At 38.1% G+C, this 26,098-nt stretch overlaps 2 protein-coding genes across 2 annotated transcripts; both read right to left on the reverse strand.

The window, feature by feature from the left end:
• Window positions 1-6,549: 6,549 nt before the first annotated feature.
• Window positions 6,550-12,153, reverse strand: LOC145497383 (uncharacterized; the record flags this gene model as incomplete). Its single annotated transcript, XM_081477200.1, has 3 exons — window positions 6,550-7,741; window positions 11,190-11,334; window positions 12,019-12,153. Coding segments are annotated over 3 exons (456 nt in total), but the record flags the coding sequence as incomplete, so codon positions are not given.
• Window positions 12,154-17,650: 5,497 nt separating this feature from the next.
• Window positions 17,651-23,450, reverse strand: LOC145496950 (uncharacterized). The gene is made up of 4 exons (XM_081476718.1): window positions 23,064-23,450; window positions 22,849-22,993; window positions 20,246-20,417; window positions 17,651-19,521 (listed from the first exon to the last, which is right to left on the reverse strand). The coding sequence occupies exons 1-4, from the start codon at window positions 23,430-23,432 to the stop codon at window positions 19,377-19,379; spliced, it is 831 nt and encodes a 276-aa protein (XP_081332844.1). The 5' UTR covers window positions 23,433-23,450; the 3' UTR covers window positions 17,651-19,376.
• Between the last annotated feature and the right edge of the window lie 2,648 nt (window positions 23,451-26,098).

The raw sequence follows: 26,098 nt of genomic DNA on the forward strand, positions 1-26,098 counted from the left end.
TAGCATATTTGTAACGAGAACAAAACGGACTAAAACTGCATGAATGAAAATGAATACAGTTGAGATGTGAGTGACCCTCACCTTGATTCGCTTTGACCTGTCACAGTTAACCATGCCGGGTCAACTGTCGGCCAAAAACAGACATTACGAAACTACTTTTGTGTTTTTAATCCGATCAAACTCAAATACATGTTTTTTTTCTAGTTATATTATTATTATTATTATTATTATTATTATTATTATTATTATTTTGCACCAACACGAAGTTATATTAAGTCCCTGCGGGATTATGTAAGGTCCCTAGGGACATACCTCTATAAAAGGGATCACGCGGTTCGAATCTCGCAGAGGGAACGTTATTTTGTTAAGAGACGCTAAGTTCTTACAGAGAAAGTATCATAACTTAAACGCAAGGTTTACAGATGGGAAAGGATTACAAGAATTGTAAGTAAAATTATAACATATTTTCAGTTTGTATTAGTTCAAGGTCAATTACGACAATTACGGCACAGAGCCTTGAGGTAATTGTAATTTGTTTCTTTCAGTTTGACTATATACTTCTGGACAGAAGGAGTGTAAAAATAAATCCTAATAATTCCCAGATGTTGAGGTCTGATTCAAGTGCAAACCAATTTTATTATTATTATTATTATTATTATTATTATTATTATTATTACTCTAACGGTTTTTGGGAGGAAATGAATTCACCAAACTAACGGCTGAATTCATTTTTTTCTTCTGACTTAACTAAAATATAATTTTGAACGATTGTGCTGGGATAAATTCAAACATAGATCCGCAATGCGTACATGTGTTGCTTTCGAAATTGAGCTGCTTCGATGGGAAGCTGACAAATTATTAGTATCTGATCTCTTATTGAGTTTCTATTAGTAGCGCTAATATGTGATTACGGTTACATAGTTTTCCGTATTGTTCCTGTCAATCAATAAAACAAGATAAATTGTACAATAGCCCATTTCAAGATGAGTGTTATTGGCTAATCTTTGTTATGGAAGTCTCATTTTGACAACAAAGCTTGCGCATGTAGCCTCGCTTTGAAAGTGAGGATTTTAGGAACTGATATATTCAGTCATGATTTCGTTTACGTTACCAAGTGGAATTGAGTGTTGAAGTTTGTAGGTTGATTGGATAAATTAATGTAATAAAGTAATCCGTGCCCTGTTAATTTTTATACCTCCAGCCTCAAAAAAAATGTACACCTTTTAGTTTAGTCAACTATAGAGAGTAGGCCCCCAGCTTGATGCAATACCATAATAAGGGTACTACATATTGTCATGTATGTAAGTAAAATAACAATAATTTTCTTTCTTGGACACACAATTCTAAAACTCATTAATAATTCATCAAGTTAAAACAAAGAAAATTACAACCGTGAAGGGGTTTCGAATACCCGGTCTTAATTAGCATAGATTCTGACGATATTACTTCTCCATTCACGCCTTAGTTTTTGTTTCGATTGAGAAGATATATCAGACACTCGAGGCAGTGTTTCATCGGCTATCTAAACACCTCGAATCAAGTTCGTCAAAAATACTGCACTGCGTGTCGTATTTTCAACTTTCTTCTCGGTGTTTGGAGATCCCGATGAAACAGTCTCTCGTGTTTGATTTATTACATTATGGTATTTTGTTCCTATATATATATTGGTAATTGTTTGTGCTAATCTTATTAGCAATGCAGTAATATTCAAAAGGATTGCAGATATATCTCTTCTAATAGATTTTTGCGATGATTAAAAACCATACTTATGTTGACATATTTCTAGCATTCTCTTAATCATAATTATTTCGAGTTTTGATTTCAATTTGTTTAAATCTCTCATTTCTAGCATCAAAAACAAACTCTACGTCACCAGCCACCATGCGTGTTTGGCTTGGCTTATGTTTGACATGAATGGACAGTATATCTCTCTCTCGCAAAAAGTAGATCTTCACAGTCCCTTGGACTTAATTTGTTCTTCTCAAACTCATTAATAATTCACCTAGTTAAAAAAAAGGAAATTACAACCGTAAAGGAGATTTGGATACCCGGTCTCAATTATCATAGATTTTGACGATGTTACTTCTCCGTTTACTCCTTAGTTTTTGTTTCGATTAATCAAACACTCCAGACAATGTTTCATCGGCTATCCAAACACCTCGAATTTGGTCAAAAATGCTCCTCTGCGTGTCCTATTTTCAACTTTCTTCTCGGTGTTTGGATATCCCGATGAAGCACTGTCTCTCGTGTTTGATATATTACATCCATCACTAAAATATTTCAGAGTAGCTGATATTTACTCGATCCTACATGTAGGTTGACTTACATACCATCTGTGAAGAAATTTTCAGTCTGGTCGAACTGCACGGAATAGAAAAGAAATGAAGTGTGAACGGCAACAAAATTGAAAGATAAGGCAATTCGAATTTCGTGCTTGAAGTATTTTAAAATACAAATTAAATCACGGGTTTCGAAATTCCGGTTCTAACACAGCCAGTGTACAAAATAAAACAATACAGAAACAATGAGGCCAAAACGTAACAAGAACTTATAAGCTTACCTTGGACTCCACAAAGAGAGAAAGCGTGTGGAAAACCATCACATTCTCTAGCCAAGAAAAAATGCTATGAGCTTAATTTCCACATATCTGCTAAACAAGCTTAATTTCCACATCTGTTAAACACGACCGTCTTCTCGGGCCTCTTGGATCAATTCTATTAGGCCTTGCCGACCCTGATGTTGTAACGGATACATGATCACAGTCATAAATACCTCTCCCAGCTTTCATCTATTTGAATCTTGAATTTTCCTCCATTTTGTTACTGATATTTAGAAATTTGACAAAATTCAGCTTGTAATATTTTTTTTAGTTAAAATCCTTTAAAAATACTTTGTTGACATTTGAATTCTTCTCAACATATCGTTTCAAAATCATGCATTAGTTGAGTCAAAAGATAATTTTAAAATGAAATTTTGCTGTTAGTATGATGACCTCATTTTCTCGTCAAAAAACATTTAAAAAACTCACACGTTTGTATTTGGATTGTCTATAATGTTGGAAAGTTTCTAACCACAAAACAGTTCCCTAATGTCTATTTTTGGCCGACAGCTGACTCTCCATGTATTACTTCCTTCCAGGTATAGGAGGTAAAAAGCTAACGAGTATAATTTATCTACAGCCCTGTCCAAACGGGAAATGTTCGTCACCAAACACGGCCAAAAATTGTCGACTCATTGTCTGGTGACCAGGAGAGTCATCCAGATGTTGTGCTTAATAGCCAGACTGTTTCAAACATGTTTGTCCACAAATTTTACTGAACACGATCAAACACGATCAAATAGGGTCTCCAAACTGGGAAACAATTGGTCACCGAACAAAGTTTGATCGTGTTTGGTGGCCAAACATTTCCCCTACTGAAACATGTCGGCTGTTAATTATTTTCCGCTTTAAAAGTAAATTCAATATTACTCGTACTTTACAAACGCTTCTTAGCAATAAAAAGTAAGATATAGCTCTCAGAAACCACACTATGCCTTTGAAATTCATCCGAAACATGTGTTGTTAATACAATATGAATGAAAAAAATACCATATAAATTTCAATTTCAAATTTTGATGTCAAAACACATCGTGTGGTTTCTGTGAGCTATATCTTACTTATCCTTCCAATTTTCATGACGCGCCTGCAATTATATATTTCACATATACGAGCCGAGAAAAGTCAACTCTACCTGCAATCGAATATCATCAATCCACAAATGTCAACGGAAATTTGAAACGATAATACATTGTAGTGACTTCATTCTTGCGCTAAATGAATAAGTGGGAACGAATTTTGTAGAATTATTGATTATGTTACTATCTGTTTTGGCTCAGAAAGCTTGAATGCTGAGCGGGAAACACTGCTACCACTTAAGAGCTTTGTTTAAAGACTGGGAAAAGAAATGCTTTCCTATTAACATGGTAATATGCTACACTCATTGAAAATGGTTCGACTGGCAAGTTACCTTCAAGGTGTCTACTTGGAGGTGTTGGGCAAAAGTCTTGCCAAAGAGGCGAATTTCACTCTACCTTTACGTTGAAACAATGAATCATTAATAAAAAGACATGCTATCACACTGTGACCCTTAATGTGATATATCTGTATAACTGGGCAACTGCACTTCGAGTTTCGAAACTAAATTCTTCTCTGTAGTTAGACGTTTTGCCGTCAAAGGTTGTTCAACGATTTCATAGTGTCCGGCAGATATTTGAGAATCAGTTTGTGACATAAATGCTCTTGATGAAGAGTTAAACAACTTTTCGTAACAGCTGACAACAGTACGGTGGAGCGAGTGATATATTGCATTTTAATGACTTTTATTATTTTTATTCAATTCTGATCCTGGGAGGTCTTGAGCTATTGAAAAACAGCTAAACATTCCTTTTAATTTAAAAATTGCATCGCATTGTCATAAATTTTATTTACTTTTTTTCAATTCAGTGTAATTCCTAATATTGCTGACGACTTGTATGTTTTTCACGTCGTAATTCTACTATTCGAGTAAACGTTATGTGAAGATAGGTGTATCTAAACTGATTACCTGCAGAGGGAATTTGCGCTTAAAAGCACGAGGGAAATGAGTTCTGGAGAACATCTGTTGACTAGGAGGAGCAGTGACCGTCACTGTTTCCTAATATGAGTGTGTATTATTTCAGAGAGACTTACTCGGACTAGAAGGCCAGACAGACCTTGGGTCCAACCGCAGTTTAATCTTCAATTGTAATCAAAAGCTAGTTGACTACGGTAATCCGTGAAAAATATTTAAAATCTTGTTTGCTTATGTAGGGTTTGTACAATCCTATATCTTATTAAGTATACATTAAAAAGATCCGTTTCAGTCTTAAAGTGTTTACTTATCTAGCCTTAGGGGCTCCAAGTCTTAGTCGACCTCTTGTAGGTCCATATAAACACAAATTGAGTCAAAACAACTTTGTTCATTGTACATGTATGACTGCCAGACTGAAAAGGTAAACAATGACCCAAATTATATTCTGTTGCACAATGTGTCAAAAGGAATTTACGGAGAACCTTGGTTAAAATATTTTCCCCTCTTACCATTAAGCGCGATTCAGTTTCTGATCGAAATGCAAAATATCAGCTCTGGGTATTGAAAGGTCATAGCACGATCAAAGCTCCCAAGACATTTGAATCAAATGTATGACATACATTTTTGCGACGCAGCGCGGGATTAAAAGCTCAAAAGTTTAGAACGAATGTATGGGCTCATCAGCGCTTTTGACACCGAGAAATTTTGTATTTTTTGCAAGACAGTATTCCCTTTGATAAGACACCCATAGAGCTACAACTTTTACCAATTACTAAGTTTCACAAGCTCTTTAACTCTTTGGAGGCAATCCCTGCATACAGTATCATGATTATCAAACAGGGCCGTGTTTCAAGGAGGCAAAATAATATGCAATGACGTGTCGAAGATCGAGCTTTTCAGGTGCTGTCTATCTGGACATTCATGCAGTACTGCAAAATTGGGACCACTCAGGAAACCCATCAGTTTGTTTTGTTACATCGTGGACTAGTGTTCTTATATAGCGGAGATGCAAGCTTCCCCGTTAGCCTGTCCCTCCTTATAACACCAGGCATTGTACTTCATGTTTTTATTTACCGCTTTTCTGCTAATAATACCAATGTAGTTCCCACAGCCTGGCTTTTTGGTTTGCATTGGAAGGCAGATTCTACCGTCAACATGCCATCCATACTTACACAATAAAATACATTTTAAGGAAAACGACCAATTATTTAAGTTTACAAGACATGTTTCGACAGAACTTCTGTCATCTTCAGTTGAATGATTACAAAGCAAGTTGAATAATAAGTAGACAAAAATGCTAATTAAGACAAATAGTAACAAAAGAACGTGAAAAGGTGTAAATTAAAAGGATAATTTTAGATTTACATGGTGTAATTGCTGATTGAGGCACCCCAACATAGGGTTTACCATGGAAAAAGAACTTAATCGCAAATTACCCTTTCTAGATGTTCTTATTGATAATAGTGACACCAATTCTTTCCTAACTAGGGTTTACCGTAAGAAAACCTTTACTGGGTTATTAACTAACTATTTTAGCTTCACCTCGTACTCATACAGAGTAAGTCTCATTAGGACTCTTGTTGACAGGGCCTACAAGATCAACAACACTTCGTTGGGGTTACACGAGGACATAACCAAGCTTACTGAAATTCTCAAAAAGAACCTTTTCCCTGCCCATTTAATTGAAAAAGTGGTTAACCGTTACATCACTGGGACCTGTAGCAATCATTGTCCCCGGGGCTACCCCCTTACCACCTCGCCCACGTTTTACTTTAAGCTGCCGTACATAAGCCATTTTTCTGTCATCACTCAGAAGAAGTCTCGACACTTAATCAAGTACTATTGTAATGATTTAGACATCAAATTAGTTTTTTCTTCCTTTAAGATAGGTAACCTTTTTGGTGTCAAAGACCCTATCCCCGGCGGGCTTCGTGGTTAATAAGTTTACATGTGCGGGCTGTAATGCCTGTTATGTCGCCGAAACCACCCGACATTTTTCCACACGCATACGTGAGCACTTAGCCGTTGATAAGGCCTCACATTTTCAAACATCTTCAGAATTCTGAACGTTGTCGTTCATTGTGTTCAATAGACTGCTTTCATATTTTAGATCACGCCACTACCAGCTTTCAACTCAAGATAAGGAGGCTATCCATTTTCAAAAAGAACTACCTTGCCTCAATCAGCAATTACACCATGTAAATCTAAAATTATCCTTTTAATTTACACCTTTTCACGTTCTTTTGTTACTATTTGTCTTAATTAGCATTTTTGTCTACTTATTATTCAACTTGCTTTGTAATCATTCAACTGAAGATGACAGAAGTTCTGTCGAAACATGTCTTGTAAACTTAAATAATTGGTCGTTTTCCTTAAAATCTTTACGTGTCTGCTGTTATCTAGGCCTTTTGAAAAAATACATTACGGTTGCCCACGATCATTGAATAGCTAAGTGCTCCTGGTTATTTAAAGGGGAAGGTGAAACAAATTAAACGTTTTATAATAATGAAGTCAAACTATGATACCATTTTGCAAGAGTTGATAGTGAAGCTGCTACGATTATCAGTTGAGTAAGGCACGAGGGAAGTTTGGTTTCGAAGTTTTGGCCTTAAAATTATGGTGTTGTCACGGGCAACTTACCTCGTTTCCATTGGTAACAATATCAACGGCCGTTTGACGCCTGTCGCGTCGCGTCGCGGAGCCAGTTGCTCGTGACAACAACAAGATTTTTACGTTAAAACTTGGTGACCAAACTTTCGTCCCACCTTACTCGACTGATAATCGTAGTAAGAGCTCTACGGATTGGGGTTTTCTTCTGGTCTGTCAAGTTTCCCAGTATAAAGTGACTAACTGACAAAGAAAAAGTAGGAACGTCAGCTAAACTATTATTGGGATACAACAACCATAAGGATCTTATTTACTGGAGACTACCAAGAGACCAAAAAGTTCGTCAATTTCAGTATGTCTTCAAATTACCTACGCGCATTGTTCCAGTCCTACTTGCCATGCTGTCCTTAGTTGTTTGTATGTGGCTAATGTTCCTCCAAGCAATTTACAAAGTCGCTTGGCGTCATAATAATTGAGCTTGTACCGGCCGACTGCTGCCAGAAATACACCTTCAGTAGGAGTCGCGGTTACCAACTTATTTGTGTCTGGAAATAGATCAAATAGAAAATACATAAAAGGTGAACAAAAAGGCAAACGAAACAAAACAAAAGAAAACAAAAATAAGGAGATAAAACAACCATCGATCTCTACTACTTTAATTTTGAAGCCATACCACTTAACTGACGTGGTTCGAAAACCAAAGAGTAACCGCGTTGGATCTTGGATTGTATCGGAGGGAGACGCCTAAGGGCTGCCGTCCCCAACTTGCTCAACATTTATCAAAAAAGCAAATTTATAACCCATACAAATTTAAGTTTATGTGACAATTAAGACAAATAACACCGGAGGGGATTGGAGAGTTATATGCCCAGTTGGCAGAGTGACCTCTATGCGCCATGTAGTGTCGGTTCGTAGTCTTGACCTGTGAGAGCATTCAGTTCCAGAGCACAAGCTTTGTCCTCAACTCCTTTTATCCCATTTTTTTTTTCTGGCATTTAGACCACAGTAAGAGTATGTCTATTCCCTTACGAAAGTTACTGAAGACATCTTAGCATTTTCAGATGGTAATAACTGTAAGGAAGCTTTGTGTATATTTAAATACAGCTGACATAACTAACATCAAAAAGAGAGAGAAGCACATATGTGTTAATTTAGTCAGACGAATTTGGTTGCAACGAATCTAGTCATAAATAGAAATATGTGTTCCTGTGAAAAGAACTCCAAGGTTTTTTTCCGCATTGAGAATAAGTACACCAAAGTGCAAAATAATCAAAGCTCCTACAGCCTTTCGACAACGTTTGAAGAATCTTAGGAAATCAGTTTAAAAAAATGTTAAGGGTTGCGCGAAGCAAGAGAGTTCATGTAGAGGGTGACAACATTTAAAAAAGACAACAGAAAAGGTTGCAAAAATTTTAGGTTTAAATGGTGGCTAGTAATGGAACCTATTCAGTATAAAATGGTATCTTTTGGGGGTTTAATGAAGCTCGAGCAACGCCCACATTAGTCTTCTTTTGGAGTTAAATACAAATTTTCCGACAACCATCCCTAACCTTCTCATACGGGAGTTTCCCCCGAAGTTCCAAATGTCTAACAGGTGAAGGCGTGAAGGCGGGAAGGTCTTACTACGATTATCAGATTATCAGATCAAATTAGAATTCCCAAGGAGTGAAGGAGTGATGGAGTGAAATCGTCCCACCACTACAACTTTGAAAATATAATTATTTTCCAAGATAAAAATGAAATAGACAAATTAACATGATAAATTTGCTGATTCAAACCTGGATTCTCCCAACCGGAACATAACTTCTTTAATTTTTACTTCAAAGCTTGTGGCGGCAGAGTACAAGTCCAAAATGGGTGAAAGACTCCACAGACCAAGAGTTAGACATTCCTCTGATTCTTGTAGAAGTTTGAAAACGTGGGAGCTTTTGTCTGAACACAAGTGTTCACGTACACGCGTGGAAAAATGACGACTGCTTTTGCCAACGTAGCTAGCATTACAGTTAGCACACAGAAATTTGTAAACCACCCGCGAACGAAGCTCCCCTGGGATGGAGTCTTAAACACCGAACATCCTTTGAATACACTTGTTAAATACACTCGCTCTAGTATTTACCTGACATTAAAAAAGTGTTTACATTGATATTTTTATATACATAGTTATTCTTATTACATCTGTAAGTGTCTTCAGTTTGGTGCTGATGCAATTGACTGTCGTCTTTTTTCTTTGTTTGCTGTTTATTTTCCCGTTTTAGAACAGTTTTCATTCCACCTTTATGTTTAGCAATTTGATAGGCAGGCACCGAATATGATTTTTCGGAATTTGTACTTTTCGCTTTTACCTCTCGGTGTAAATGATCCCATTATGCCCACATAGCGTGCACATCCCCTTCTTGCTCGTCGAATTGGATAGCGAACAGTTCCATCGTCAATCCAACCTTTGCTATAAAATAGAAAATAAATCACGATTAACCATCGTCAAAGAAAAACTCAAAGTTTTTCAGCATGCTCTATGGCTAAGGTATTATTCTGACGCCAATAGATGAGGTCAGGGCAGCCATTTTGGTGTGCCAAAATGGCGGCCATGTTTTTGCTAAAATAAGTCTGTATGGTTGCTGGCCACGTGAGTGAAAACGCTCTGTTGACATGCTTAGTGAAATTCGCGGCCTAGACAAATGGGGTCCTGCTTTTTATTGCTCGAAGTTGCGCAAACCACCTTTACTGAGACCATCAATTGTTTTCAAATTTCGGATGCGCAAAAGAGGCCTGAAAAGATCGCTGCTGTTAAAACATTAACAATTGCTTTTCCGTTAAATATTGGTTTTTCGGACGCAGGTCCTGTCTATTAGCATTGTGGCCGGGCCTCATTAAGTTTATACTGTGATATCAAGATGATGGAAAACAGCTTGCTCGCAAGCTAGGTCAAATTGGGAGTCCGCTGCTTCAACCCAAAATGTTCAAAGCTAACGAGGGCCTAAAACGTCACCCCGACGCATTGATGAAGTTTGACTCTTATTGGAATCATTTCATTTTATAGGTATCTCTGTGATTCTACACTATTCCGCACTTTTCTTCAAGTTACTTACGAGCACCGATTCAGGCCAGCTCGCCATGCTGACCTCACTTGTTTGTATGTGGCTAATGTTGCTCTAAGCAATTGCAATTCACAAAGACGCTTGGCGTCATAATAATTGAGCTTGTACCGGCCTACAGCTGCTTTAAATACACCTTCAGTAGGGGTCGAAGTTGACAACTTAGTTGTTGCTGCCAAGAAATCACAAAAACTAGACAACAAGACAACGACAATAAAACATCAAAACAACAACGAACTAGCAACCCCCTCCCCCTTGCCTCCAAAAATATGCATTTTTATATATAATAGTAATACTTAAATGTTAGGAAATTTGAAATGCGCCTAAATCCCCTCTATCCTGCATCGAATTCGAACTTTGCAAAAAAATGATCTTAACTTGCTCATCACAATACGATGATAAACAGAATGGAACGGGTTTTACCGGCCGAGCCGCTTTTCAATTAGGAGGTGTTTCTTAACTGCTCGCAGCCTGATATCGTCCCTCTTACTGCTAAATGGATTAGGGTTCTGTGTGTGGTCTTGAATCGACCATGACAAAATAAACCCAACTTGTCCGTCCTCCAACAGAAGGGATTTTAACAAGGTTCAATTCTAATCACAATAGTGCTTTTTGCTTATTTAGAGTCTCGAGTACAAAAACCTTAAGTTTGACATTTGTATCAGAACGAGATGATGAACTTACCATTTATTTGTTAATTTATTGAATGACTTATTGATTGATTGGTTGATTGATTGCCTCTCTATTTTTAAGAAGCAAGGGTTTAACTTGACCTCACTGAGCCCCCCTCTCTCCCCCTCTTCCCTTTCCCCCCCGCCCTTTCCCTTACTTCCCCCCCCCCCCTCACTTTACTTCTTGGATCAGCAGCTAGTGTAGTCTTATTTTAATTTAATTCACTTACCAACGTTGCAATTATCGTCGATAAATGGTAAAACTGTGACTTCGTCCATATACTGACAGGAAAATTTATGCAAAGACCGACCTTGTATGCACGTTCCTCCATAATTACAAGGACTGCTGGAACATGGTAGTAGTCTGAGAAGAGACTGAAATAAAAAAGAAACACCAACAACTGACAACGAATTAATTGTTCACGTACTCAGTTTGCGTCGAAGTATTCTACCGAATCCCTCGTGAGGTAGCTCATAGAATTTGTTTAAAGACCTATACATTGTGTATGAGTGCTGTTTCAAGTGCTGTCTCTAATGTATATAGAATACTAAATAGGATGGTACAGTACCTGATGAAAATATTAGTATTTTAGGGGTAGGAAAGAACATTATCCCAACATTTTGACGAACTGAGTGGCTATTTTCCAGGATGATGTGTTTCTTAGGTACTACACAACCACTATCCGAAATTAAAACGGTTGTCAATTTAACGTCTTAGAACCAAAGCCAGATTAACAATCACAAAGAACATGTGCAATCCAATCAAAACTCGAGGTAATTACATGGAGCTGACAAGACGTGCGGGAAGCGTGTTCGAGAGAGTTAGTTGCGATTGGTTTTGGTTCTACCTCTGATTGGATGAAAAGTGGCGCGAGTTTTCTTAAGCCAGTCGTACATCGCAGAAATGCAAAAGCGAAGCCACTCTATTCTAACATAATAGTTCTTTAACATAATAGTCCTACTAAAAACTAAACGATGAGAGAAAAGTACTGAACAGACCTTATATCGAGACGACCAGTGTCTACTAGTTACATTCAAAGAAAATGAGACTTTTCTTACTTGGGTTATGATCCCGTAGTAATCATAGTTAAGTCGCTTTTGCATTCCATGGGGTTCCAGATATCGTTTTGAGTTGCACAGTTCACATTTGTAATAACCCTCGCTATCAGTGACTTTTCCAAAGTTAAAAGACAGTCAGGGAGGTGGACCTTGTCTCAAGCAAAGAAAGGATAATTCATAGTCACTCTTCACTTTCTTCGTTAGTGTTACATTCTCAACCAAGGACTTGTCCAACAGTGTATAAAATGTCTTTTCTCGCGAGGCTAAATGTTGAGCGAAACCAAGGGATGAAAATATTGCGGTGAGCCAGGTGGTGAGAAAAATAATAAACTTGAAAGGTATCATCATGTCCAATAAGCACGCTACAAATAAAGAAGACACATTTAATGTTTATGTTCTATATTGAAATAAGAAGTAGTTCAGGGTCTGTTCGCACTACGACGAAAAATAGCGTTTGGAGCTTGCAAAAAAATTGAAAATGTTGTTGCCACCAATTTTTCATATTTGTAACCCTGTTCGCACTTAAGCTGTGTGACAGAGTCTAGATACCGGTTGTTCAAAGTTCTCTTTCCATAAATTCACCAAGTATTGCTGTACTTTTTGTGGAAATGTTTCGAACTTATTTACTCTTCGCTGCTGTTGTTATTGTACTGTCATTTTCCGAACTTTCAGAAGTCCTGCTATATCTTCTGTACGATGTGGACCTTGAGGACCCGGTTGAGTTTGCTGCAGTCAAAGCTGAAACAGGAACTGCTACCATGCAAGTAGTTGCAAATCGAACTAGTAATGACGGTGAATTACTCTGATTCTGATCCTGATGACACTGAGAGCCATAATAATTCAAAAACCACGGATCGATCTCGTTTCCCTAGCTCAGATAAAAGGTGGGAAAATAATATTGTCACGTCCGCTGTGCATAATTATTTTCGAAATATGATGATCCGATAAAGGAGGGATGTCAGGGAACAAAGGATTTTCTCGCCCGACAAAAAAATCACGAAGAAAGTTCAGCTAGTTGACGGGATTTTTTGAGTTTAAAGGCAATTTTGGTGGGTGAAAGAAAATGTTCGCACTAGAAATGGCTTCCTGTTGTCAGATGTTTTTGCAAAACAAACATAATTTGACGTAGAGCGAACAGATTCAGTTACATTAAGGACAGTACCTACTAAATACAAAGGTTTTTGCCCCAGGTTAGGACCTCGCGGAAAAAAGTAGATCTTTGCAAGGGCTATTGGAATCCACAAAGAAAACTGGGGGTAGCCAGGCATTTTTTCGAGATAATTAGCCTTGAATCTCAACAGAAATGTTGACATCAGCATTTCTCTGAATAAAGAAGGAAAGGAAATTTCTTCGCAGACTTCCTTGGAAATCTCCTTTACATACAGTGAAGCAAACACATGTAAAAAGATCTTTAAACTACATGGCAAATGGTAACATAAAAACCATTTTTTGGTATGTTTTTAATAACAAAATCGTTGCAACAGCGCTTTTAGCGTCTCTGACAGCCTTCCTCTGGTTCAACTAAAATACAGTCGAAATATTTTTTGCTCTCAATCAGAAACTAATCACGTGTCGAATAGGCTTGCCACTTCCATTTCATAACATGAAATGTAGGGGTAGCCACGCGTTTTTTAAAGTTATTCGTCATTTTTGAAGACTTTTACGGTGCCCGTCACATTTTTTCCTGTCACCTCTCCGTAGAGTATTCAATGTGGCGGATGTAAATACTGAGCGACGAAGGACTTTAATTTTGCGAAAAATTGTCCGCCAATGGAACGAGAAGGAGAAGGCTGACAATGGAGCAGTATATGTTAAAATATGTTCAGGTTGCATTGGGTCGAGAATGGCCAAGTTCCTTCTTTTTCTTTGGCGGGAACACATTTACACATGCTCAATACATTAACATAATGTATGCATTAGATTCGACACGGCAGAAATTCGACGTCTGAATCAGTGTCGCATTTCTGTCGGATAATGCGACAAGACCAGTCGAACGTGCGGCAGAAATGCGGCAGCCGATTCAGACGTCGAATTTCTGTCGAAATTAATTCGTTGCATTGAATTCGACACGGCAGAAATGCGACGTATGAAGCCGGCCTAAACTGAAAGCAAAATTTTTCTACTGTGACCAAATCAAGTTTAATGAACCTGTACTTAAACCAGGAACACCAGAATAGCAGCATATCGTTAACCATTAACTGTTATTGTCTTCCAGCTGAAAACCTATCCGTTATCTGTCGAAAATTATACAGAAATCCAACCGTAAAATTGTACTTGCATATGGCGTAGTGCGCGCGCAAAACAAGCGCGAGATACGCAAATGTCTAATCCACAGTCGCATTTCTGCCGCACTTAAGGTGGCTCCATAGGGTAATCATTTATGGCGTTGCGCGCGCAATTGTTATGTTTTGCATGTTGTTTTTGCATTCGCTTGCACACCTAGTCCTCTCAAACTTATTACATGTAATAAGCAATGATTAAATAGTGTTTTGCTATCATCTCTGTTAAATTTTGGGATTTAGTCTTAAATAATAAATGCCCAAACAAAAGTGTTTATTACTGTTTTTATGGCTTTATTTGTGATTTTCATGAATTTCCTTCGGTGAAATCTTCCAAAATTTTTACATCACATCGCTTCCAGCGGGATACGAATTTTAAACACGAAAAAAAGTAGGGGTTGTAAAGGCAGTTTTTTCGATATTTTCAAATTTATGTCTTTTACCGCTGCAAAAAATCTGGTCTTATAGATTTCCCTGAAAAACGAGCTCCGACTAAAGTAAAATATTTTCTACCAAACTGCCAAATTTTACGAAATTTCACCGAAGGAAACGCGAGAAAATTCACTGCCAGTTTTGCTTTTTGTGCTCATGTTGACGTAATAAAATATCGAAAAACACTGAGAGCGCGCGCAGATTACTTCCTCAGCGCTCGCGCGATCGGAGCCACCTTACTTGAATTGAATTCGACACGGCAGAAATGCGACGTATGAACTGGGCAGTCGTATACTTGGTAGCGTAGTTGATTGCGTCATTGTCAACCCCAGCGCGCGCGTGGCGCTTAAACCATGGCTTGCGTGTTGCGTAGAACGTGTGCGCACTAACAAAAGTAGGCACCGTCCTTAATTTCACCAAACAAAAGGTTTAATGAGGAGAACAATGGCTGTGCACGTGCAATATAATTCTTGGTATATTTCTTTGCCGTCCTCTGCAAAACATAAACGTGAAAAAACCAAATTCTGCGTTGTCTGGAGAACGTGAACCACGACGGCTAATTTTTCGTATTTCTATTTGGAACTGAACGTATCTGTAGCATATTCGGCAGGGGCAAGTTTTAATACCGACAAACACACTGAATAGATCTAAATAAATGAGAAATTCCGAAGTAAAATAGAAACACATTTTTTACTAGGCGTCGTCCTCGCCGTCGCCGTCGTATATGCGTAAGGTCCCTATTTCCCGTTCCAAGCGGTTTAATTAAGCTGCCACAGAAAACAAATATTGAAGAAATAAATGCATTCACTATAAGTACATGCAGTTATGTGCCCAATTTGGTGAGCAAAGAATGTTAAAATCATCAGTTCAGACTTGGGTAGTTCTTTTTTTATTGTTCAAGTTTTACCTTTCTTAAACTCCGAAGTTGTTATACGAAGCAAAATAGTGTCAGTAGCTTTAGATAACAAAACAGTAAAAGATATTGGTCGTCCATCCCATAAGCTAATCCCAAATTTAAAACTAAAATTAATGGCTATGTAGCTAGGAATTATTCAGTTTAAGATCGTATTTTGATGGAGTTGGAAGAAACAGTTTCAGGACTGAATAACTCATGTTTAATCTGCCAGTTGTAAGCTTTGCCATCATTATATGTTGCACCCCTTCAAACTATCAAGTTGAGAAGGTCTTTCAAGGCCGTAGAAATATGCCAGAGGAGATGTGCATGGTTAAATTCTCTCCCTAGGTATTTAGCGTGTTTCTGAAGACTATAAACAACAAAAACGAAAAAACAAAATGACTGATCGAGGCAAGTGGCCCGGTCTGCCTGTTATTAGCTAGCTACGGCCCATATTTTTATCTGCTTGAATTTTTTCCCATCCTTATTACCGTTAGTGAATAGCTTTGAGTATCATTATCTGCTACTGGTTGTGAATTCCAACCGAGTCGCTTTTTCTCTAACTTATTTACCTATTTTACTTTTGCGCCTGAAGACTCTTATTTTCTCGATACAAAACCGTGTAAATGATTTTCGGTTTATCACTTTAACATGTTTAAAACCATGTTATTCATATAATTATGTATCCAATACATACATACCTTTAGAACTTTGTTTGTTTGTTTGTTTGTTTGTTGTTGTTGTTGTTTTTTTTTTTATCTGCGAGGACCTCTGACACTTGCGTTCTGCAGTCCCGATCTCGGAAAATAAAACTGGAAGCAATTTTTAATCTTCTCAGTTTCGGTATTCGCCAATCGATTGAGTGACAATAACGAATTCGAAACAAGTAGACACACTTTTAAGAGTACTCAATTGACTAACTGACTAATTGACTAATCGACGCTTGGCTCCTAAAGAGGTGATCATTGCAATTAGTGAACTTGTTATCAAACCACGGCGGCAACACGCGGCAATGCGCGGCAAAGGGACGATTTTAAAAGACATTCAATGAGCAGTACAATGGCTTTTCACTTTCTTATACACCTTGGTACGATTCTTAACAATCATTTGTCAAAACTCCTGACTTCGACGGCTTAAGATCGTGAACAATTACCTTTTATAGCTAAAAATACATTTTTTTTTTTTTTCGCAAACCCACAAAACAGATTCCGTGGCGCTTCATGCCAATTCTTGGTGCAAATACTTTGATATGAACAATGAGTTTTAATTAATGCGAGAATTTCGTCTCTTTACTTCAATTTGAAATAAGGCGATAGAGACCAGGGAAAGCGTCTGCTTTCCTTTTGATTGAATAAAACCAATCATTTAAGATAATGAATAAAAGTATCATTTATTTGCCTTTTCCTGGCATCGCTGCCTAACAAAAGAGGATTTTTCCCCTTAAGTTATCTCTCTCTCAAGTTTTTTTTTTCGTTTGTTTGTTTTGGGTTTTTTTTTCTTTATTTTTTTGTTTTTTTGTTTTTTGTTTTTTTGTTTTTTGTTTTTTTGTTTGCTTTTTTTTTGTGGACATTGCATCCAGTCCTCTCGACGATAATGATCTTATTTACCTCGCGCGTCGCGTGGATGTTGGATGTTCCGTACAGAATGAAGATGCAGGCAAAACGGTTTGGTCTGCCTTACTTGCGCTCCATTAATTACTTAATATCTTCAAAAAAGGGACCATGTGATATTTCAAAGACAATTTTTCGTTTACGCTCGGTCTTGAAAACTAACCGTAGATTTATCTTTTTTTCGATTCCTTTTTCCCCCCTCTGAAGAAAACAGGAGGTATTAAATTCCCAGATTTTTTTTTAACACGACTGAACAAGAAAATTTCATTTTTTGTTAGCCCTAACTTGACGGATCCGAGATGAAGAAGGAGATGTAGAAAGTTAATTCAAAGTAGAAAACGATTCTGCGCAAGTGGATTTTTTTGTTGCGTTTTTTTTTTTCTTTTGATGAAGGAGAGAGGGGTGGGGTTGGGGGGTGGGGGTGGAGGTGTGGGGTGAAGAGGAGCACTCTGTTTCCGTCATTATCCTAGATATATTGCAGCAAATTCAACAACAATATTAACAATCTTTATCATATAATTATTACATGCGAAACTACAAACCCGCCCCCAACTCCCGAGAGGAATGCAGCGAATTCGCGGACCTTTTAGTCTAATAATTATTTTAACATATTAGAGACTCTTTGTACTTTGACACTCGCCCATTAGATCATATTATTCGTTTTTTATTCATAGTTGCACCTTATTACTTATCTCATGCATTACCCCCACCCCACCACCCCCCTTCCACACACACACACACACACTCAAACACTCTTTCGCTTTTTATACGATTTTACTTTACATCTGCATATAAGCCTTACGCAGAATATTTTTTTCTTATCCCTAATGATGCCGCAAATCGGCGAAAGCTCGGATTTTTAAAAGTTTTTTTTAAGATTTTAACATCAATTTTACAGTAGTGCAAGGCCTCAATTGAACTTTTATCAGTTTCATTTAAAATGCTACTGAAGGTCGACATCCAACTATTATTCAAATTAATAAAGAACATAATGAACACATATGACCCGTACTGCCCCGCGGGCAATTTACTTGGAAGACCATAAGAAAAACGGTCCCGTATGAGGGCCGTACGCGTCGAAGTGATAGGGCCGGAAAAACGTGTACGGCCCTATTAGAAAGGCGTACGGCAAAATCGATGCGAGTTAATGACAAAGACAATTTTATTGCTGTCTAATTTTGTTTTCTTCAAAATTTGTAATGAAAGTGGACATTCTTGAAGCATCCTGAGAGCAATATTACTATCCAGGGGAATTGTCCGATGCAGAACTACTTCAGTCGCCAACTCAATCCGAAAGCACAGAAAGAAAGTCAACACTCCTCACAACTGAAGAAGCTCACAACTTTCTCAGAAGTCAATAACAAGCAAACAGGCGGTCAAGAAAACAACTTTTCCGGATGAACTGGCCGATAATCAACCTTTGGAATAAACAAACAGACTCTATAGGCGAAACTTCTTTCAGTGGAAAGTATAAAGAATTCATCGTGGGTCAAAAGTAAAAGAACAACGTGAAGAAAACAAGATACGATATAAACGTTTTCTTCAGTTTTCTTCGAGTTTTCAGAGTTTCTGGGAGAAGTTGGCTAAACCAGAGAAATCACAAACATACTTTGTGTACACTAGGATAAATTGCTCTGCAGTTCTACCCCTTTCTAGTAGGGTCGAACGCATTTCTAGTAGGGCCGTACGCGTTTTTCCGGCCCTATTACTTCGACGCGTATGGCCCTCATACGGGACCTTTTTTCTTAAGGTTTTCCAAGGAAATTACCCGCGGGGCCGTACTGGTCATACGATAAATAGTATTACAAACTCTTTCCCCGAAGCTCATGCTTCCTCTTTGTACAACGTCGTTAAGTAGATTTTCTTGAAGAAAAAATGTTTTGTGAGCGTTTTTCAGCTAAGTTATTGTTTTTCTGTCTAAAAATACTACATTCACTGACAGTGACTGTATTTAGTTACTTGTTTGTTTATCATGCGATAGCAAGCTATATTTGAGTGCCCTTCGTTTCTGTTGAAAAACATAACGTGCTTCATGTAAACAATAGAAACTTGCGTCGATTGTTTAAGACCTGCTTCAAGTGATATCAGTCTTCATTTTACGGCTATTATCGTCATTGGAATTGACTTCACCAGATTAACCTTCTAAAGTTTGTAACAGTATGCGCTATATCGCTTATCATGTTTATCACGTTTAGCTGTATTTCCTATGACTCCGGTTCTGTTTCCACAGTTTGGCTTGACTGTTTGCATTGGATAACGAGCAGTAGCATCTATCAGCCAGCCATAACTGAAATATAGATAGGAGAACGATAATCAGTTTAATACCGGTCGACTGACTGACAATGACATTATATTTGGTGCTACCGCTCCTAGCAATGGGAAGATCATTTTTGAAGAGGGAACGAAGCCAGTCCACTTGTACCTTGTTGGCGTGTACCTCCTCAATCTCCTGGGTAAATTAAACCTAAAATTATCCCCGTAAATTATAAAAGTAATAGGGAATTAATTGGGAGGGAAAAGATAAAACAAAATGTCTGAGTACGGTTTCCGGGGAAATAACGTATTTTTAAAAAGGTGTATTTGTCACAGCTATTACATTTCCGGCATCTCAAAAACCAGGAAAATATGTGATGTATGGACTAAAATGGAAAATTATTTTATTATCATTCCATGCAATTTTTCTTTCTTTTCATTGGCAGAAAGCCCACCACTTGACTTGCAAATAACTTCCTACAAATAATGGTCTGCACATGCGTAATACCGGCTAAATGTAAATAACATTCTGCTCATGGGCAATCGGCAACCAGGTAGCTCTAGATCTCGGGTGAAAAATGGCAAATCGCTTCCATGAGCAGTGTCAGAGAGTGATTTAAATATGAAAACAAACTATTGCCCAATATCGTGATTTGTCAGTGTCTCGCGGATCAATTATTTGTTACTGACAAATCACGATGTTTTGCTCAATCTCGTCTAATTAGTTATATTATTTTGTATTTAAAGAAGAGACTTACTTGCACTGGTTTAGTCCAGCCTTATGAGCCGCAGTTAATTGATCGAGTGATGCCAAAATAGCTCCAAGCATTTCGCAAAGTCGTTCGGCTTCATAATAGTTCATTTTCGCCTTATCCACGGCTGCGTAGAAAACGCGTCCGACTGGAGAGCCTTCAATGATTAAGGTTTTATCTGAAATAAAATAGTCTCGTGTAAAAGAAATAAAAGACAAGTATTCGCAAGTTACTGTCATTAGGCCTGAATCACTTTCTTCGAATCAAGCTGGTCAAAATATTAACTGATTGATTGATTGATGGATGGATGGATGGATGGATGGATGGATGGATGGATTGATGGATGGGCTGACCTACTGATTGCCTGACTGACTGACCTACTGACTGACCGAGTGACCGAATGACCGAATGACCGAATGACCGAATGACCGAATGACCGAATGACCCAGTGACCCAATGACCCAATGACCCAATGACCCAATGACCCAATGACCCAATGACCCAATGACCCAATGACCCAATGACCCAATGACCCAATGACCCAATGACCCAATGACCCAATGACCCAATGACCCAATGACCCAATGACCCAATGACCCAATGACCCAATGGCCGAATGGCCGAACGGCCGAACGGCCGAATGGCCGAATGGCTGAATGACTGAATGACTGAATGATTGAATGAATGAATGAATGAATGAATAACTAATTGACTGACTGAAGGACTGATTAATTGATCGATAATAATTACACGACCGAATTGCTTGTAGAATTGTAGAGAGTCGATAGATAATCATATGTTTTAAAAAAACTTCCTCTTAGAGAGTTATAAGGAACTCAGTATAAACTAGTTGAAATGCTTGGACCTTGTAGAAGAGATAAGCATTTCTCCGTTCACTGTTTTTTTTTTTGTTTGTTTTTTGTTTTTTCTGATGATTCGAAATGATAGACCTGCTGACGTTTTCACAGAACATAATATTTCAAATAAGAAGAGCAAATTAAAAGTCTGCAATTAGTGTGGATTTTGAACGTTTGATCATAGTTGCTCTGATAAAATATAGGAGGCCTTGAGTTATTTCTTGTCTCCTCATTTATATTTACAATAAAGTTTCCATATAACGCGCGCTCTGATTGGCTGAAACAGCATGCTTTATCAGAGAACAGAGCACGGGTTGAGCACGGGTTGATGACAGTAAGCTGGCTTTCAAATGTTTGCATCGGAATTTTGACAAATTTTACCCAAAATAAACATCCCCTGTTATTCAGACAAACGCAATGGAAACGAACCCTATGTCTACAGCAAATGTGGCTCACGGAGACCATTGTTAGCAACAGTGGTGCGAACACTGTACTAAAATGACAAGATTTGCTAGATTCCCGCCGACAAAACACGTAGCAAAATAAACAAATTGTCAACCTAACCAGTGCTTCGATAAAAGACATTATATTTGTTACGAAGGCGGATTATACTTAAAAAGTAAAACAACGACAGAACACAACAACTGAGCTGTCTCTGTTTAGATGAGAAGCTTTATTTTTGTAAAAATGCTCAATTGTTCAAAACACTTACATGCAGTGAAGTAACGCTTGCTCTCTGGTCATCTCAGCAAAGTGAAACGACGAGTGGTCAGCTCAAAGCTTGCTTTGGTGTTCTCCTCTTAGTCTGTCTACCTTTCACGCTAGTTCGGGCGATCTTGCTGCAAGCGGCTGCAAGCCGTAAATAACTGTAGCTTCTTTCAAATTCAACTCAGCATTTCGCATTTTCATCCGCAAGCTTCGAGCTCCTGGTTTCGTAATCTCCATTGGAAAAGTGCACGTTTTCATGAGCCACAATACGGCCGGATTCCTCTGAACTGACAAACCTTTACCTGCCCTTAGATTCTTATTTGAAAATTAACTAAAAAGCGAACTTTGAAGGTATCGTTCTTCTCTCGAAAGCCGCTCGAAACTACTCGAAACTGCCGGAAAGCTTAGATGAAGTCCAGTTTGTGATTGACAGCTGTCGCTTCGTTAGCCAATCAAATTATTTGAACAATTCTAACAAGGATTGTGGTTGGCCTATTTTAGCGTGCTTTATCAGAGAACAGAGCACGGCTGACGCCACTTGGAAAATAAAGTTTGGTTCGAAAATTCAGCCGAATGCGTGGGCGAAATTATTGGATTCTTTATCATAAAACAAATAAAGAAGCCTCGACTGTGCTCTGTTCCGTTGTAAAGCACTTGGGAAGCGGTAGAGCACTCAAGAAGTGGGGAAAAACACTCGACTTCGTCTCGTGTTTTCCCCTACACGTTTTTCGTGCTCTACCGCTTCCTGCGTGCTTTACAACAGAACAGAGCACAGTCGAGGCTTCTTTATTTGTTAAATAGTGCTAACAAGCTTTTTTTTAGAAGACTCATTTCAGTCGTACGCTCACTTAAAACTCGCTATGGGTTGTATAGCTCCACAACAATTGCCAAGGGCTTACCTCCAGGAGTTTATAATTGCCATTTTTCATTGAAATTAGACATCTTGACTTCGAATCATTTAAATATAATTGAAGTCACTGAACTAGATTCTGATATGTAGATGGTACTGAGGATAAAACAAAACTGGAATGTTTGGTTACTTACTGACGTTGCACTTGTTGTCAATGTAAGGCAGTACACTTATCTCCAAGGAACAGTTACACCAGAACCTTTCCAGTTCTGGACCATTCAAACAGGTTCCTCCATAACGGCATGGAGACGACAGACATGGGTAAAACCTAGATAGGTACTGGAAGAAGAGATGCAAGTGTTAAATTAATCTAAATCTTGTGTCATGCTTTGAGAAAACACTCCCTTACCACCGTTTGTACGCCAAAATAATCAAATCCTGGCCCATTTTGCATTCTGTCTGGCTCCAAAGCCCTTTCAGAATTGCTGAGTTCGCAGACGTGCGTTTCGCCGATGGACTCTCTACGGAAGTTAAATGAAAGGCAGTCGCTTGGATAATGCCGGAAGCACATGAACGCACATTCCAGCTCATCTTTTACCAGTGTGGTCATTGTGACTTTGCCGATAAGTGATGCTGATTTTATACTGTAAAACAACACTTCTCTCTGACTTTCGTCACCAAACTCCCCATCAGTGGCAAAAATCCATTCCAGGAGAACAAGGGTCAGTGTGATCGAAGTTTGCATTTTAAGGCATCGTTCGTTTCCATGGCAAGCCATGTTGACGTGCTGTTCTGTATAAAGAGAATGAATATAGATGTAGAACTGAGTTATTTTTAACAGCGTATCTATGGGTCAATCATCGGGGTGTAAATTACCCGTTCATTAATTTTTAAGCAGTTGCATATGAATGACGATGGCACATCTTATGTAACGGAAACAGATTAAGCCTTTTAAATCTCGCATTTGCTGATGTCTGTACAATCTCAGTTCACTAGAACGCGGTTCTTTTTTTCAACTTTTTGCTTGCTTGCTTTATCCTTTGTAGATCCATCAGGTCAACAGATCTTGTTTTGACGTCATCTTCACGACAACTTGATGGACGTTCATGACAAAAAAGTCAAAGCGCCCAGAAAACCCGCACTATCATCCTACACCTACTTCCGCTACGAGTGTTTTAGCTCGAAAAATAAAAAATAAAGAAATAACAATGATAATGTACATCTATAGAAACGCACACGGACTTAATTCGTTTACAGAATCATTCTCTTGAAGCTTGTATTCGGTTCTTTGTTTTTGTAGACGATCTTTTTGCAGCCATTTGGAAGGTGCTGTGTATGTTATAATGTAATCAAACAAAAAAAAAAATTAAAGCGAATACTTCATGTACCTTGTAAAATAAATTTCTTAAATGACTAGCAAGTCTATAAAACAAGATTTGTAAATTGCGAAGATCGCCTTTTGTTTGCCTGTGAAATAAAATAATCTGATAAAGTACTATATACTCACCAGACAACCTTTTCGATCCTTCTCAGAAATTAAACCTTAAAAAGTGAACTTTGGCAACAATCGTGTTCCAGGTTTCCTAACATTTAATGTCGAATCGTGAACGTTTTATTTTCTTACGGTTTTTTGTTCTCAAATCCCTTTCGGTGCTCTTTAGGTTGTCTACAACGTGCAAATATATGAACTACTTGATAACACATCATTGCAATACGAATTTAATTTCCTCCATCCAATTTTTGGATTACCATTTCGAACTCTGTTCTCCGGTAGCAAACGTAACACAATCAATTTCCTACGAATATTGCTGCAAACGCAGGCATAACATTTCTCGTTTAGCGTGGTAAATGGAAGAAATTTCGCATGGTACATAGCGACGAGATGAGTCGCTGAGCCGCGCATGGAAATCATCTCTGAACTTTTCTCATTTACCTTATACACAATCAGCGTCGCACTGAATAATAATATCAGAAGACAACTCATTTACAAACTGGTAATGCTCACCTTATGGCAACGGGAAGAAGCGGGAAGGAAAGCGATATGTCGGTTGTATAGCTGGTTGACAACTTAAACCTAAATGTTGGCTCAAGCGTGTGACGTTTTCCTCCGTACTGAACACTGTTTGCACCTGTCTCGGTCGCACAAAAAAAGTAAAAAAATAAACAACAGAAACAACAAAAACAAAACAGCTAGCAATTGATCCGGGCTTACTGGGCGTTCATTTTTAATTATTTTTCCCACCTCTGAATTTTGAGGACGTTATGCTATATTGAATGCACAGGGAAAACCAAAGTTTCAGCGACATGTCCGCGAATATTTAGCTAACGCGTAACAATAAATTAAGGGAAGAAACGCTTTTTTTTTTTTAAGTAAGCTCGCAATTCTCGAGGAAGTCAAAAGATATCAGCGTAGATATGTGCGTTTAAATCCGAATGACAGTGTATATTAAAGCTAACTTTCTCAAAGGCCGAGGAACTGAGATGTGAATATTCGCGCAGGATTCATCTGTTCAGACATATGATGTAGAAAAACACTTCCTTATTGACACTCAAATAAAGCATGTCTGTCTGTATACCATGTGTTCCAGATAGGGCTGCAGTCACGCAAAATCTCTCTATTTAGTTCCCAAGTGTCAGGCTTAATCACTAAATCAATTTCACTTGGCTTGGTATGAATTGCTTGTCATTAACGGTGCCAGTAAAACAGAAACTTACCGCCAAAGAGAAAACAAAAACACTTTATTTTATCTAATTTATGTCTGCGGTACTCTTAAAGTCTGCTTGCAATTTGTGAGGGATTTTAATTTACTTTGAAACTACCTGAAAAATTAATAATGCTACAGTGGGAGCTTCATACAGGTTTCCATATTGTCTGTGTTGACAATAGAAGTTTAATCAAAACTTATTTCAGTGAATCGACAGACAAAAAGACGAAGAATATCGCTTCCATAAAGGTGAATGTGAAGATAACATCGAAATCAGGAGCCATAACCGGGGCTCCTGATTTTAGCGAAAACGTATCCTGTCTGTCAGACAACAGTTAGCATTTGGAACCAAATGTAGAATTATTGCATTAATTTGTATTGAAAAGGTAACTGAGCCAGACCTGCTCTAAATCAAATTACTGAAAAAAGTCATAAAAATTCAGCCTTTATTATTGGTTTACTATACTGACTTGCCACTAACCAATACATACACCTCAAGCTGCTATAGTAAGCTGTGCGCATGTAAGTGTTAATAATAACTTCCAGAGGTGAAGAGAAAAATTGGACATTCTGACTGGTCGAAAAGCTCGGCATATGATGCTATATTCACGGCGCTAGGGGGCAAGTATAACATTTCTTGTATGCTTGGTTACTAAGCTCGCCACCTTTGCCATCTTTCTCCATGAAATTTGCATTTATTAGAAAGATATCGCTCTAAGTGTAGAATATTTGAAAGTAT

Source organism: Orbicella franksi, chromosome 9, assembly GCF_964199315.1.
Source record: "Orbicella franksi chromosome 9, jaOrbFran1.1, whole genome shotgun sequence".
Classification (NCBI taxonomy): domain Eukaryota; kingdom Metazoa; phylum Cnidaria; class Anthozoa; order Scleractinia; family Merulinidae; genus Orbicella; species Orbicella franksi.

Excerpts from the sequence above, each read along its gene's own strand:
- LOC145496950 (XM_081476718.1), bottom strand. The coding sequence starts at position 23,432 with ATGGCTTGCCATGGAAACGAACGATGCCTTAAAATGCAAACTTCGATC. Across the intron at positions 22,994-23,063 it reads ATTTTGGCGTACAAACGGTG|TACCTATCTAGGTTTTACCC; the intron begins GTAAGGGAGTGT and ends CTCTTCTTCCAG. Across the intron at positions 19,522-20,245 it reads GCTGGACTAAACCAGTGCAA|TTATGGCTGGCTGATAGATG; the intron begins GTAAGTCTCTTC and ends TCTATATTTCAG.